Source organism: Monodon monoceros, unplaced genomic scaffold, assembly GCF_005190385.1.
Source record: "Monodon monoceros isolate NGI ecotype Baffin Bay Population unplaced genomic scaffold, NGI_Narwhal_1 Super_Scaffold_3, whole genome shotgun sequence".
NCBI classification, from domain to species: Eukaryota; Metazoa; Chordata; class Mammalia; order Artiodactyla; family Monodontidae; genus Monodon; species Monodon monoceros.
The window spans coordinates 4,685,044-4,698,620 of record NW_021703780.1 but is presented as its reverse complement, the minus strand read 5'-3'; the positions used below and the strand labels follow the sequence as shown (position 1 = coordinate 4,698,620).

At 43.8% G+C, this 13,577-nt stretch overlaps 1 protein-coding gene across 6 annotated transcripts in view; it reads right to left on the bottom strand.

The window, feature by feature from the left end:
* Positions 1-13,577, bottom strand: part of FARS2 (phenylalanyl-tRNA synthetase 2, mitochondrial) — a 387,381-nt gene that overhangs the window by 161,271 nt on the left and 212,533 nt on the right. For all 6 annotated transcript variants that reach the window (XM_029244287.1, XM_029244282.1, XM_029244286.1 and 3 more), the window contains one exon: positions 7,465-7,625. In XM_029244287.1, coding sequence (XP_029100120.1) covers positions 7,465-7,625 — 161 coding nt within the window. The remainder of the gene's footprint in view (positions 1-7,464; positions 7,626-13,577) is intronic.

Genomic DNA, 13,577 nt, shown 5'->3' with positions numbered 1-13,577 from the left:
CAGCAAATTTCCTGGGTGGAGGGTACACTGTTCTACATTATTAGCAAATCAAATCAGTAAATGTATGTTTGTATATTTAGAAGATTTCGTCATTTTAAAAATGAATAAAGATAAATATACAATAGCTACTTGGTTCCTAACCAGCAATTAACTGGGAGTTCAAACTCTGCCGAATGGGCTCTACAAGGGTCATCTATTTATAATCCACTGTCCTTGGTCGTGAATTACAGTCTATAATTGTTATTTATAAATCTCACAGGGAGGCCCTTGAGAAAATAAATTCTTCACTCAAATGGAAAGAAAACAGTTGATTCATTACTCAGCCAAGTGACAGAATAATTAAGCTATCCACCATATAAATCACTGCCTACGTTAGCCATTCTTCATTTTCAAGACCACAAGATTATACATATGAAATGCCAACCGAAATGCAGTTTGAAAAGCAGTGTGATAACGTAATCACACAGTAACTCTCATTTTTCTGTCTAAACACAGGCTGACTTTAAGTTTCAGATGAACCCAAATGCTCCTCTCATCCTTTGAGTAAAGGAGCAGAGCACACTCCCAGTTGAAACAGTGAAGAGTTTTGCTTTTCCTTTCGTACAGGATGAGGCAAATTAGAGATTACAGAACCACCATACTTGCCTTTCTTGACTAATAACTTAGTAAGGTAAATTGTTTTCATTTTATTCGGTCCCCAGAATATCAATAAAAGCCTTAAATGTTTCGCTTGAATGGGCTCTGATCAACGCTTGCTATTCCTCCTTTGATAGCTCTGAGGGTCTCATTCCCAGGCTGAGTCACCCTGAGGTTAGCCTTCCAGGCTTCTTTCCTTTGGCCAATGTAGTTATAACTCAGGTGGATGTGCCCTGGTGACCCTGATCTCTATACTCAATTTCAAACAGAGAAGAAAGTATCCCATAGCCACATCCTGTCCACACATCCCATCCAGCTGTCCTATGAAAACAGGCACAGCCAGGTGCACGCAAAGGGGGTACTTTACATGTGACCAGGGAATCAAAGCACTAAACTGAAGGAAGCAAACTCTAAGGGGTGATTCCAAACCACAGGCAGCAGAGGGTAAACGTTTAAGGCTGGAAGAGCTTTTCCAGCAGCCCCACCACCGCGTTTCACAGGCGACCGTCTCTCTTCATAACAACGGCCGCCGCAGTAAGACGTGGCGCGGCCTGTACGGTCTGCTTGTCCACATCTGGCCCGGTTAAGCCTTATGCTAAGAGCTCAGGGTAAGTACAGCAGGCTAAGTTCACAGAGCATTCCAGCTCCCTCGAAGAGGAGATGTGACAAAAGTCTGCGGAGGACTTCTGGGAAACTTCTTCACGCTTACAAAGGAAACAAGGGCGTTTCTTTTTCTGCCTCTGGGCCCCGTCGTATGAGGTGATGGTTAATGCTCCTGCCACCATCGTTCAAGCCTGAGGGGAAAACACTCAAGGACCCAGAGCATCATCCAGGGCTTCCTGCTCTTGTGCCTCTCATTTAAGCCATTTCAGTTGGGCCTTCCTTGGTTGAAGCCAGAAGCATCCCTACTGCTGTCCTGTAACTGGTACCTCCCAATACCCACACCCGGGAAAAGCCCACTGACCTCCCGGCCACTGCTCGCTTGACATTGTTCTTTCTCCCTGTGGCAATCCCTCCCTTCATACTTGTATTTGTCTCTGGTCTCTATTCTCATGATCTCCTTTTAAAACTATGACTCCCCCCACCCAGCTTTATGGAGGTATAACTGACAAGTCAAAGCTGTACATCTTAAGGTGACAGTCTGACATACATATACATACATTATGAAGTTACTACTAAGACTGTAAGTTTTAACTTATGATCCATCAGTTATTAGTATTTGGTTTAAATGGTCCTGTACAGTATAAACTGATCCCTCTGGTTGCGAAGACAGAAAGGCCAGACTTTTTCCTAAAATATATTGCACATGATTCGTCAGATTGGATAGATGATCAGCAGGATTGAAGATTTAATGTGCTGTCAATAAACAGGAAGTTCTTTTACATTTCCATCAGGCTAATGGCCAAGAAGTGTAATACGGACGTTGAGCGTGTGCACCATCTTCCAGTCTATGCTACAAGAAGACGCTGAGGCCCTCACTCTTAGTTTTCTAAAGAAGTGTATTAAACAGGAAAGAAATTCATGGTAGTGATTCTCTAATATGTAAATGTATCACAAGACCCCCTGCTTTCACAAAAATAAAAAGCAGTCATAAATCCACAGGTCTCCGATGACAGAGGCCCCAATACAAACACGGGGCCGCATTCCATAGGACTCAGCAGACTGTGGGTCGGTGAAATGTCCTCACATCATAAGGCTGGCAAAGCGAGCTGAAGATGGAAACCGCGGGCACCAAGGACCAGGAATCATGAGGACAGTGGCCGCCGTGCTCACAGTGGCTGTGGTGGTGGTGACAACAGGAATGATGCTTAACGTGGATGAAATGCTCACTGGGTGACAGGGTCTGCTCTGAATGCTTTACATAAAAGCACCAGGGTGGTTCCCACGGCAAACGGGTCCGTTCTCCTGCTCACTGCTTCTCTCCGCACCTGACTATCAACGATGACTACAGGGCATGTATAAAAGGTCCTACGGCTGGTCATCTCCCCTGCTTCTTCCTCTACCTCTTCCTATTACTTTCTTCTGGGATAAAGATCCTTCTTCCAGCGAAAGAAAAATATTTACGTGCTTTTTTTGGGTGAGATGGAAAAAATGCACAGGGAAATAGTGAAAAAAACTGAGATCCATTAATTTAACGACGACACAACGAAGCTGACGGGATTCTCCCAGCCGGATTTATTTGGGAACAGAATGAGGAAACACGCATAATCCTGCACTAAGTCTCTACCAGACAACACTTATGACGATGACAGCGAAACCAGATCTAGGAACTATTCCAAGCCCTGGAGATTAGCAAATAATCACAGGCTCAAGTCCTAATACAATTCTGGAGAGACATGGAAGGATTCAGAAATTAACTAGCAAAATAGGATTTTAAGAAAAAAGAAGAAGAAAATTTTGACCTCCACGTGCACTGGTCAGCGTCAGCAAAATTCTACATTCACCTATGTGTAGCCCATCACTGTACTTCATATTATTTGATAATTATCTCTTGATAAATCTGTCTCCTCCTCTAGATTGGAAACAGCCTGAAGTCAGGAACTGTCCATTTCATCTTACTGACTCCAGGACAGTGCCCCGGTTTAGGCAACAACAGTTTACCAGCTCAATACTAGGAGCTCCCTGGAGTCAGCTTTAGATAAAATCCTAGCTCGGTCCCTTACTAGCAGCGTTATTATGGTTGAGTTCCCTGGTGGTTCCAAGCCTCAGTTTCATCATCTGTAAAATGGGTTAATAGAACCCCCATTGGACTCTGAAGAATGAAAGCTATAATATAGGGAAACTAGTTCAGTAGCTTGTACGCAGCACTCAACAAATGGCAAGTATGATAAGGCACTAAACATATTAATGCCCAGACTACGGTGCACTGACCGTGACTGCAGGAAGACACAAAATAAGGGAAAATGGCCAGCCGTGGCCGTAAGAAACTCCCAGCCCTCGTACAGCAGAGCACTCGCCATTGATGCCTGGTACCCCAGGGACAGCAAGGACTAACTCTGACAGTTTCCCAGGAGTCTGTCCACGACTGACCTCGGAGCCCACGGGGCTGGCTGGAGACCCTCTCACAGTCAGTGCCCGGATTACATCAGCCTAACTCTGTACCTTCAGTCTCAGCTGCACCATCTTCTTATAATCATGTTAAACGTTCTTCGTAAGCCAGGCCAACAACATGAACGGACAAAAGCAGTCCCTTATTCCCCTCATATGTAGAACCACGACTACTCCACACAAATAGTTAAAAATCGCTAACACTTTCATACTATCTGTATTACTTACACCTAACAACAAAATCTGCTCTATTCTATCTGAAGCAGGCAGTTTGCCATGATGGAAATGGAATAGATAAAGGTGCATGTGATGGGCTGAATAACGACCCTCAGAGATGTCCACATCCCAATCCCTGGAACCCGTGAATATGTTGCCTTACGCTCAAAAAGAACTTTACAGGTACGATTATGAAAAGATCTTGATATGTGGAGATTATCTTGTCACAAGGGCCCTTGTAAGAAGAGACAAAAATTCAGAGAGGAGGCAACGTGACCACACAGGGAAGGAAAGGAAAGAACGTAAAGCGATACAGAGCCAGGAGCCAGGAATGAGGTCGGGCCCAGAAGCTGACAAATGCAGGAGGTGGGGTCTCCCCTGGAGCCTCCAGACAGAGCCAGCCCTGCTGACACCTGAGGCTGAGCCCTGTCAGATCAATTTTGAAGTTCTGACCTCCAGGACTGTAAAATAGTAAAGACATATTGTTTGAAGCTGCTAGGTTTGTGGTAAGTTGTTACATTAGCAATAGGAAACTAACACAGAATATAATCAATAGATAATAATTATAAGTGAATAATTAGGAAATAGCTCTCCGTGATCTATAATTTACAAAGCATTTTACAGACATCTACTTTTTCAGCAATCAAATCCTAACTACCCTACCAGAAGTTATTAAGTTCATTACACAAAGGTAACCATATAAATTATATAATAGTGCAGATATGCACACGCCGATTTTCTACTTTGAAGGCAGGAAAGTTTTTTTAATGACATTTAATACAAGAGACCCATTGTCTACTCCTGGATCCTCTGAAGAGAAGACAGTTGTGAGCCCACTTAAAACTTGACTTCAACCACTAGCTTGTGGTCACAACTGCGTCATTCATCTGTGCTTGCCCCACCGTGGTGTTGAGCCCAATGCTCCATTCAGTGCTGGTTGGTGTTCCATCAATGTTGGCCAATTTAATAAATGACTCAATAAATGAAGGACTGAATGAGAAAAACTTAGAGCCTTAGCCAGGTTCTGCTTTTGATCATTTAGATGGCGTTTTCTTCCAAATTAACCAAGAAGGACCTGGTGCTAGAATAAAAAGAAGCAGCTTAGCAAAAAGTAAAAAAAAAATTTAAAGTTAAAAAAAAAGTAAAAAGTTTAAGAATAGGTTTTTGTTTTTTTTTCTAAAAAAAGGCCAACAAAAATGAAACCAGACCATCAAATAAATGATAGAAGGTTCTACTTCTAGTTAGGCTATAAAAGTCACAAAAAAACCATCGGTCCCACTGTAAGCATGAGAAAACAATAAATTTAGAAACCTTTTGTCATAAAAGATACCAAAAGAGATCTGGATGCAAGTCTGAACGAACAGAATTCCAGACAGAGACGAGCCCTAGATTCCAGAGCTTCCACCGCTGGGCACGAGTAGGCGGAAGACAGCTGCGGTTGGTAAAGAAACTCTGCTGGAATGAGGAGGGATGAGCCACATGTTGCCCAGCCAGGCCTGGCTCTTGGCAGATTGGAAAATGCAGAGACAGCCAGCCCTCACTGCAGCCCAGTCTCCCTCCTGGTCTTTTTGCTCAGCAAGCATCGGTGCTGGAGGAAGCTGGCAGCTGGGTGGAAAGCAGAGAGAGATCACATAACCTCACACGCAGACCCCAACCTCTACCGCTCAGCCAGGTCTCACCGCTGAGAGGAGAGGAGACGTGAAATTCAGTTCGACGACTCCTTACGACAAAGGGATCCGGCTCATCACCTTCGCCGCCTGACCAGGGAAAGGGTAGGGCTTCCCGAGGAAAAGCGCTGTCCACCATTTAAAAAGTAGGACGAGTGAAGAAGCAGGAAAAGTGTGACCCATAGCTAAGAAGAAAGAGAAGATTAAAAGGAGAACAACAGAACTAAAGGGTTGGAAGTAACAGACAAGGACTTAAAAATCACTACTACGAATATGCTAAAGAATTTAAGGGAAAATGTACAAAATGGGTGAAAAGATGGAGAATTTCATCAGAGTCATAAAAACTCTAAAAAGGAAGCAAGTAGAAACTGATGACTACAGCATCTGGAACGATTAACTCATTGGAGGGGCTTAATGGCTAACTGGACACGACAGAGAAGATGCGTAAACCCAAAGCTAAGACAAGAAAAACTGTCCAACATGAAGCACAGAGCGAGAAAATAAAAAAAGTCAAACCCCGGGCATCAGAGTTCTATGGCACACGTGCAAATGGCCTGATACACATGCAGTTACCACCTGAAAAGCAGAGAAAGAAAGGAGGAGAATTGCCGGAAGAGATACCAAATGAGAATTTTCAAAGAGGGTTGAAAGTCACTAATTTAAGACAGCAAAACCCCGAGCAAGATAACAGACAGAAAAGTCATACACAGGTCAACCTGCTAAAAACCAGAGTGAAAAGATAGAGGCAATGAAATGACATGTTTAAAGAGCTAAGAGAAAAAAAAGAAAAAAAAAAAACACGCACAAACATTGGCAACCTAGACATCTATATTCATGGAAAATAGTCCTAAAAAATAAAGGTGAAACAAAGGCATTTCCAAACAGAAGCTGGGAAAATTCATGCTGCACTACGAGAAATGGTAAACAAAGTTCTTCAGACTTGAAGAAAATGAACACAGAGAAAAATCATGATAGGCAGAAAGCAATGGTGATCAGTGGGGCAAATATCAAGGAAAATATAAAATAATATAGTTTTCAATTTCTTTAAAGGACAATTGGCTATTTGAAGCAAATAGAGCAACGTATTATGGGATCATAATACACAGAGAAATAAAACATGGCAATAATAATACAAAAAAAGGCAGAGTAAATAGAATTACACTATTGTAAGGCTGTTAAATGTTTCATGAAGTTGTAATAGTTACTCATGGTAAAGTGTGATGAATTAATTATACATATTGTAATCTAGAATAACCACTTAAAAATAATACAAAAAATGGTGAAACTAAATAGCAATAGGGTAATAAAATATAATACAAAAGCCATCCGAAACACACCCACAAAACCTCAATTTCCAAATAAAGAAATAAGGAACAGAAAGAGAAAATGAGTAAGAACTAAGATAATAAAATTAAACCCAAGAACATCCCATGTAATTATGTTAAGTGTAAGGTATATTCAACACTCCAATTAAATATGGGTTTACAAAAAGACCCAACTGTTTACAAGAGACACGTTTTTAATATAAAGACAGAAAGTGAAAATAAAATCACGAAAAAAATATACATTGCAAACACTAACCACAGGAAAGCCAATGTGTCTAGATTAGCATCAAAAAAAGCTGAACTGTGAAAGTATCATCAGTGATAAAGATGGATATTTCATGATAAAATAGCCATTAATAAAGCCCAAAATTTGTTCTCTGCTTAGACTAACAGGCTTGATAAATCCTCTTTTTTCAGCATACAATTTCAGGAGGTGTATGATCTCCTGTGTGTTTATGAATCTCTATTTACAACCTCTTTTCAAAGTCACACTATCTTTAAATACAATGATTTTATTTTCAGGCACGTAACCCCCTCAATTATCATCTACTTGATTCTTTCATGTCAGTTACCTGGAACTTCACCTTCTGGTTGATGTCCTGCACACAGAACTGCTTCAGGAAGCGCTCATCCTCACTCCAGAAGAGGCGGATGTCGGGGATGTCGTAGAGGACCATGGCCAGCCGCTCCAGCCCAAGGCCAAAGGCCCAACCGATCTGATCTTCAGCACCAGCTACAAAGAAGAAAGAAGACAAGACAACAGGTTAAAAAGCACAAGGGCAATACTCCAATATAAAATAAAAAGTTTAAAAAAAAAAAAAGAGCACGAGGGTCCACAGGTCCATCCCACTCCTGACACCCAGATAAGGCCGTGGTGAGTGCCGACCAGAAGGGTGCTGGGGGGGGGGGAGGGGCCGCGGAGACACCCAAGGGGACCCCGATCTTACAGTTTTCGTGCTCCCCACATCCCTCGCTCCCCTCCCCGAGGCACTCTGGAGTCGAACTTCTCTAATACTGTCTTTCATTTCTGCTTAAATCCCAGGCTGGCTAAGCCCTGGTTCCTGCCTCTGAGATACTTTCCTGTAATCTGCGCTCGCCCTTTTTCCAACATTCAGCCTCTATGTTCAGGTTACAGAGAGGAGAGAAAACACAGGCTCTGTCCCCAGGTGGCTTACGAGATGGGCAGGTTTGTTCAAAACATGCCACAGTGGACCACTGATATTCAGGAAGTGTGTGTCCAGCCTCCAAGAACCCTCAGTGTACTAGAACACACTCTGACTCTTAGTAAAAGCTGCCCCAGTAACACACAAGGAGCAAGCCCGCCAAGGTGACATGCACACGTGGCACCAGCCCCTCCGAGGGTGAGCGTGTAGTTCAGACCTATGGCAACACATGAAGTCTCGGGTTCATTCACGTGAAGCAGAGTGAGATGGAAGACACAAACTGCTGTGCGAAGGGGGCAAGGGAGCAACGCCCAGCACAGGGAAAAGCTCACGAGACAGCGTCATTTCGACTGGACTCTGAGGGGTGAGCAGGACGCTGGGGGCGCTGAGATGGCTCAGGACGCCCACCCCCACGCACACGCCCTGCGAGGGGACCCCTTAGGGACTGCTCCCCAATCCCCAGGGTTTCACTGCTGGGATTAGGTTACTTTATGCAAGTCCATCTTAGCAAACTCCAGAGAGTCTCCTGCTGGCTTAGGAGAGCTGAGCTGACGTGAAGAGAGGAGGCCCAGGTGTGGCCAGACCTGGACGGAGGCCTCCGGGAGCCAAGGGAGGCCCTGGCGGCAGCAAGAAGATGGGAAGCTCACTCCCGCGATCGTGAGGAAATGGATTCTCCTGACAGCCCGAATGAGGGAAGACAGGACCCTGAGCTCCAGAGGCGAACGTGGCCTGGTGACACCCTGATTTCAACCTGTCGAGACCCTGGGCGGGGGACCAGGCCCTCTGCACCGGACTGCTGACGCACGGCGGTCGTGACATAACAAGTGAGTGCTGCTTTAGCCACTAAGTATGAGGTTATCTGTTACCCAACAAAAAAAATTAATGCTGCTCCAAATGCAGAGAAAGATGCAGGCAAGTTCCAGACTGAAGGAACGTCTTCACCGGCCGGGCAAGCTTCAGGCAGGAGAGACACAGCAGAGAGGACCTACCTCTGGCCAGGGGCTGGCGCCACTGTCACTTATAAATGGAACCACGAGGATAAACTACAACAACGGAAGCCACGAAGAAGTGTGAGCCTCACTGGATGATCTGTTTAAAAGATGAATGGATAAAAATATTCAAAATGAGATCTCAAAAGGAAAAGGTACAGAGAGAGAGAATGCGGCAGTAGGGGGAGGGAAGACACGCAGGAAGAAAAGCACGTGGCTGGGCACGTGCGGAGCCACCTGTGTCCTGAGTAAGATGACCTCTCATGCGAGGCAGGGGGGAAGGGGGGCTTAACACAGACAGGGGGGCCACGAGGGAGGGAGCACAGCCCCTGACCCTTGGCCGGCTGCCTAGAAGAGCAGCTAAGGGTTAGGCACCCTTTTTCGAGTAAGTCATACTGATGCCTGAAAACCATAGAGAAGGCTGCAATGAAAAAATGTAAAAATTAATAGAAGTGTGATACACTGCTTTTGTGTCCTAAAAGAATAATTTTCTCTTTAAGCGACAATGCCCAGGCCTGGTGGTGTGGTTCCACACGCCGAGCACTGCGTGGTCCCAGTGCCCTCGGTGACTGCTGGTCACACTATTTATTCTGGTAACAATTTGCAAAATACAGCAGCACATACAAAGATCCATAACAACGCTCAAACTCTTTATCCTTATGATTCCATTAGGAATTTATCCTAAGGAAATAATTCAACAGAAGAAAAAAGATAAATGAAGGAAGATATTCAAAGCTGTATAACTTATTACAGCAAGAACATGAAGACAACCTAAATGCCCCAAATTAGGGAAGGCCTTAAAGTTATAGTACAGTTTAGTGTAGTCATTAAAAATCATAATTATACAAATAAATGTTGATCAAGTGACAGACTATAAGAAATTATGAAAAATGTCTATGATAAAATGAGTATGTACTATGCCACTACTATTTAATACAGGTGCACATGAGGGTTGTAACGTAAAAAAATAAAAACAAAATCTGATAAGTAAAAGACGGTAACAGCGCATTTTTATCTTGCGTTTATCTTAAGTAAGCTTTTCATTTGCTTAAGGATCGTTTTTTTTCCTTTTCTGTGAATGTCTTCATATTATATTTTTCACCCATTTGAAAAATGAGATTGCTGCTCTTTTTCTTGCCTACTTCTAGGGGCTCTGTGTTATTATTGTTTTGCTTTAGGAAAGTTTCAGAAGATGAGGAAGAAAGGGAGGGTAACGGATGGAAGGAGCAAAAGCTAAGACACTAAAAATTGCTGGATGTGAAATAAACTCAAATACCCTGAATCTACTGCTCTTTCAATTATAGATACTGGGCTCTAGATGGTTGGTTTTATCTAAAAATTTCATAATAAAATCTAAAAGAGTTAATAATTAAGGAAAAAGTCTAACTCACAAAGCAACATTAATATTCCACCTCTCTTTATTATTTTTTTATTTGAAAAGATGTTTCAGAAACATGTTTTAAAGCTGTTTGAAAACTAGTACCGTTATGGGATGTCATGGTTATAAAAGGAGAGCAGCAGCCGTCTGTTTCGGGGGAGGGGGGGTGGGGGAGAACTGCGCAAGTGGAGGAAGACGGGGGGGGGGGGGGACTTTATACCATGTGCCTTTTCTATCAAGTGTGAGGAGAAATATTCCAGATAAAAATTTTCATGGCTAGATAAAACACAGTAGTTTCTCTTCTGTTTATTTTTGAGAAGTTATAAGAACAAAGCACTCCTCCCCTGACACAGTGGTGCCAGACTTTCAAAAAAATCATGTGACTAGCGAACATGGATTACAAGCTGAACTGACCTCTTTATTTCTATGAGAGCCAATACATTTCCAAGCCTGGAAAATCAGTGTCATTATCCGTGGGGTTTCAGAAAACGACCACAAGCTCCTGCATATCCTCCCCTTGAATCCCAGTGGGCTGTGACCGCTTCAACCCACAGGGTGTGAGGGAAGTGATGCTACGTGACTTCCAAGGTTACGTTAGAAAAAGCCACCCAGCTAGTGCCTGGTGGCTTGGAATGCCCGCTCTCCAGGCACTCCCTCCCAGGAATCTCCCTGCAGAACACCCTCTCTTAGAACCCAGCCGCCAAGCTCTGAGCAGCAGTCACACGCAGAGGCCACACGAGGCGCTCCAATGGACAGTCCCAGGTGAACCCCGTCATCCTAGCCTCGCGGCAGGCAGGTGAGTGAGGCAGATTCAGGAGGATTCCATGTGCAGCATGAACAGAGAAAAACAAAAAACTATAACAGAACATTAACAAATGGAACCCAGCAATACACAAAAGGACATTGTATCACGGCTGGATTTATCCCAGGAATGCAACGTTAGCTCAGCAGATGAGAACCAATCAGTGTAATTCATTTAATAAGCTGCTTAAAAAAGAAAACATGATCATCTCAATAGATGCAGAAAAAGCAACTGGCAAAATTCAACATCCATTCATTATAAAAACTCTCAGCCAATGAGGAACACAGGGGACTTCTTCAATCTAATAAAAGACACAATAAAAAAAACAACAGCTAATAGTATACTCAATGGTGAAAGGCTGGTTGCTTTGCCCTCAGGGTCGGGTTGAAAAGAAGGATGTCTACTCTTGCTATTTCTATTTCTGTCTGAGTTCCCAGCTAGTGGAAAAAAAAGGTAAAGAAGAAATAAAAACAGCTGAATAGATTGGAAAGGAAAGAGTAACACTGTCTTTATCTGTAGATGGCATGATTGTTTACATAAAAATTCCTCGGGAACGCATCTGACAGGAAACAAATACATGAATTTAGGAAGATCACAAATATACAATAATCCATGGTGTGTGTGACTCGGGGCCTCAGTCCCACGTGGCTGCCAGTAAGGACAGGCCTGAGAGGACGCCAGGCTCAGGCCAGCAAGGGGCCATCCCATCAGCACCTGAAATCCCAACCAGCTTGTGTGTCGAAGCTCAAGGACTAGACCTCCACGAGGAGCAGGGAACAGCTGGCCTCCAGCTTCCTGCCACTGCCCACAACCCTTGATTCTCACAATCATTCTTACTGAAAAGCCTGCTTGTGACAATCTATTACCAGGAAGGGCTGTAAGAAAGGGCGTCTATTCGCTGAGCTGTACCAGATTCTGTTTTTGAAACACTTTGCTTTGGTCCCATCTAGATCTGCTTCTTCTGAATTGCACCCCCTGCACTGAGCTACCGGCCTATTATATTCGTAAGGTGCCAGGAACTCCTTGTCAAGAATGCCGGCCACTAGGTCACTCAGTCTTCCTGCGAGTCTTCATGAAATAAGCTGGTCTCAGATCTAAGAAAATGGGAACAGGAAAAGCTTCCTTCTTGTGAACAACTGGATTGTTTTCAGTTTAAGGATATCGCGACTTACGTAACTGATCCTAATCTACTCCTTACTTTGGCCCCGTGGACGCTTAGAGCCATCCTTCCAAGGTCACCTCTACAACGGTACGTTTCTCTGTGTGACTCTTGTCCCAGTTTTATTTTCTTATCCTTATATCCTCTTTGTCCTGATTATCTGAACTACTTATTTTATCCTCTTGCACATACTTTTATATGGCACTTCCACTTCTCTACGGAAGAAAGAGAGCCATAAATAACTAGACACTTAAAGGTATTGTCATCCCAGACAGGTCTAATTTTCAGGTCTTTGGCAATCCTCAGCTGTAATTTGTCGCCGGGTGCTCCTGGGCTGACAGGGTTTTAAGGCAGTAGTTTTTTCTACATTCCAGTACTGGAGGGTTCCAGTAAACTAGACTCTGGAGCATAAAACTGACTGTAAAGAAGCACCTCAGTCAAACAGAATATTCCAGATGGAAGGCACTCAGGTTTTCCCTCCTCCTTCTCCCCTTCTTATTTTTAAAATTTCCCATCTCTTGACTCTTATCTCACATTATTTTGGTTTTATATGTAGGCTGACCTTCTTAGAAAGATTTTCAGCCACTAATCCCCTTACTCTGCTCTGTTTTCTTCAGAGAGTATCGCCTCTTAGACCCCACAACTTTTCATATTTATTTTGTTTACTGTTTACTGTCAGACTCTGCCGGTAGCATCTGATCCACGGGCTCAGGACCTGGGCTGGTTTCCATCTCTGACACATCTGGAGGGGCTGGACCAGTGTCCAGCATGTACAAGGGCTCAGGCATTGTGAGGAAATGAGTGAATGGCAGGAAGGCAAGGTTTTGAGATTTTTCCACTTTTTAGTTTATTGGCTGCGTTTACATGGGTTGTGTTAGGAAGAATCTCATACTTAAATGAAGTTTTCAACACAGGCAGTGACTTTCTTTAATCTTGTATCTGGCAGAGAGTGTATGTATCACGAGGTGACATGAGAGGCACCATTTTGGAAAAGACACCTCAGAAAGGAGAGGATTGCGCCATAAAAGAAAGGAATGACAGGAAAACCGAACGTTCCGTCCCCTCACCCTGCCTCCGTCACTGTCACCGAGCTTCTTTCACGCGGGGCGGCAGCTCCTGGGGCCTAGGATCTGAGCTGCTTCTGCTCCAAGCTTCCCTCCTTCCAGCTTATTTTCTTCCCCAGTGACTGAACCC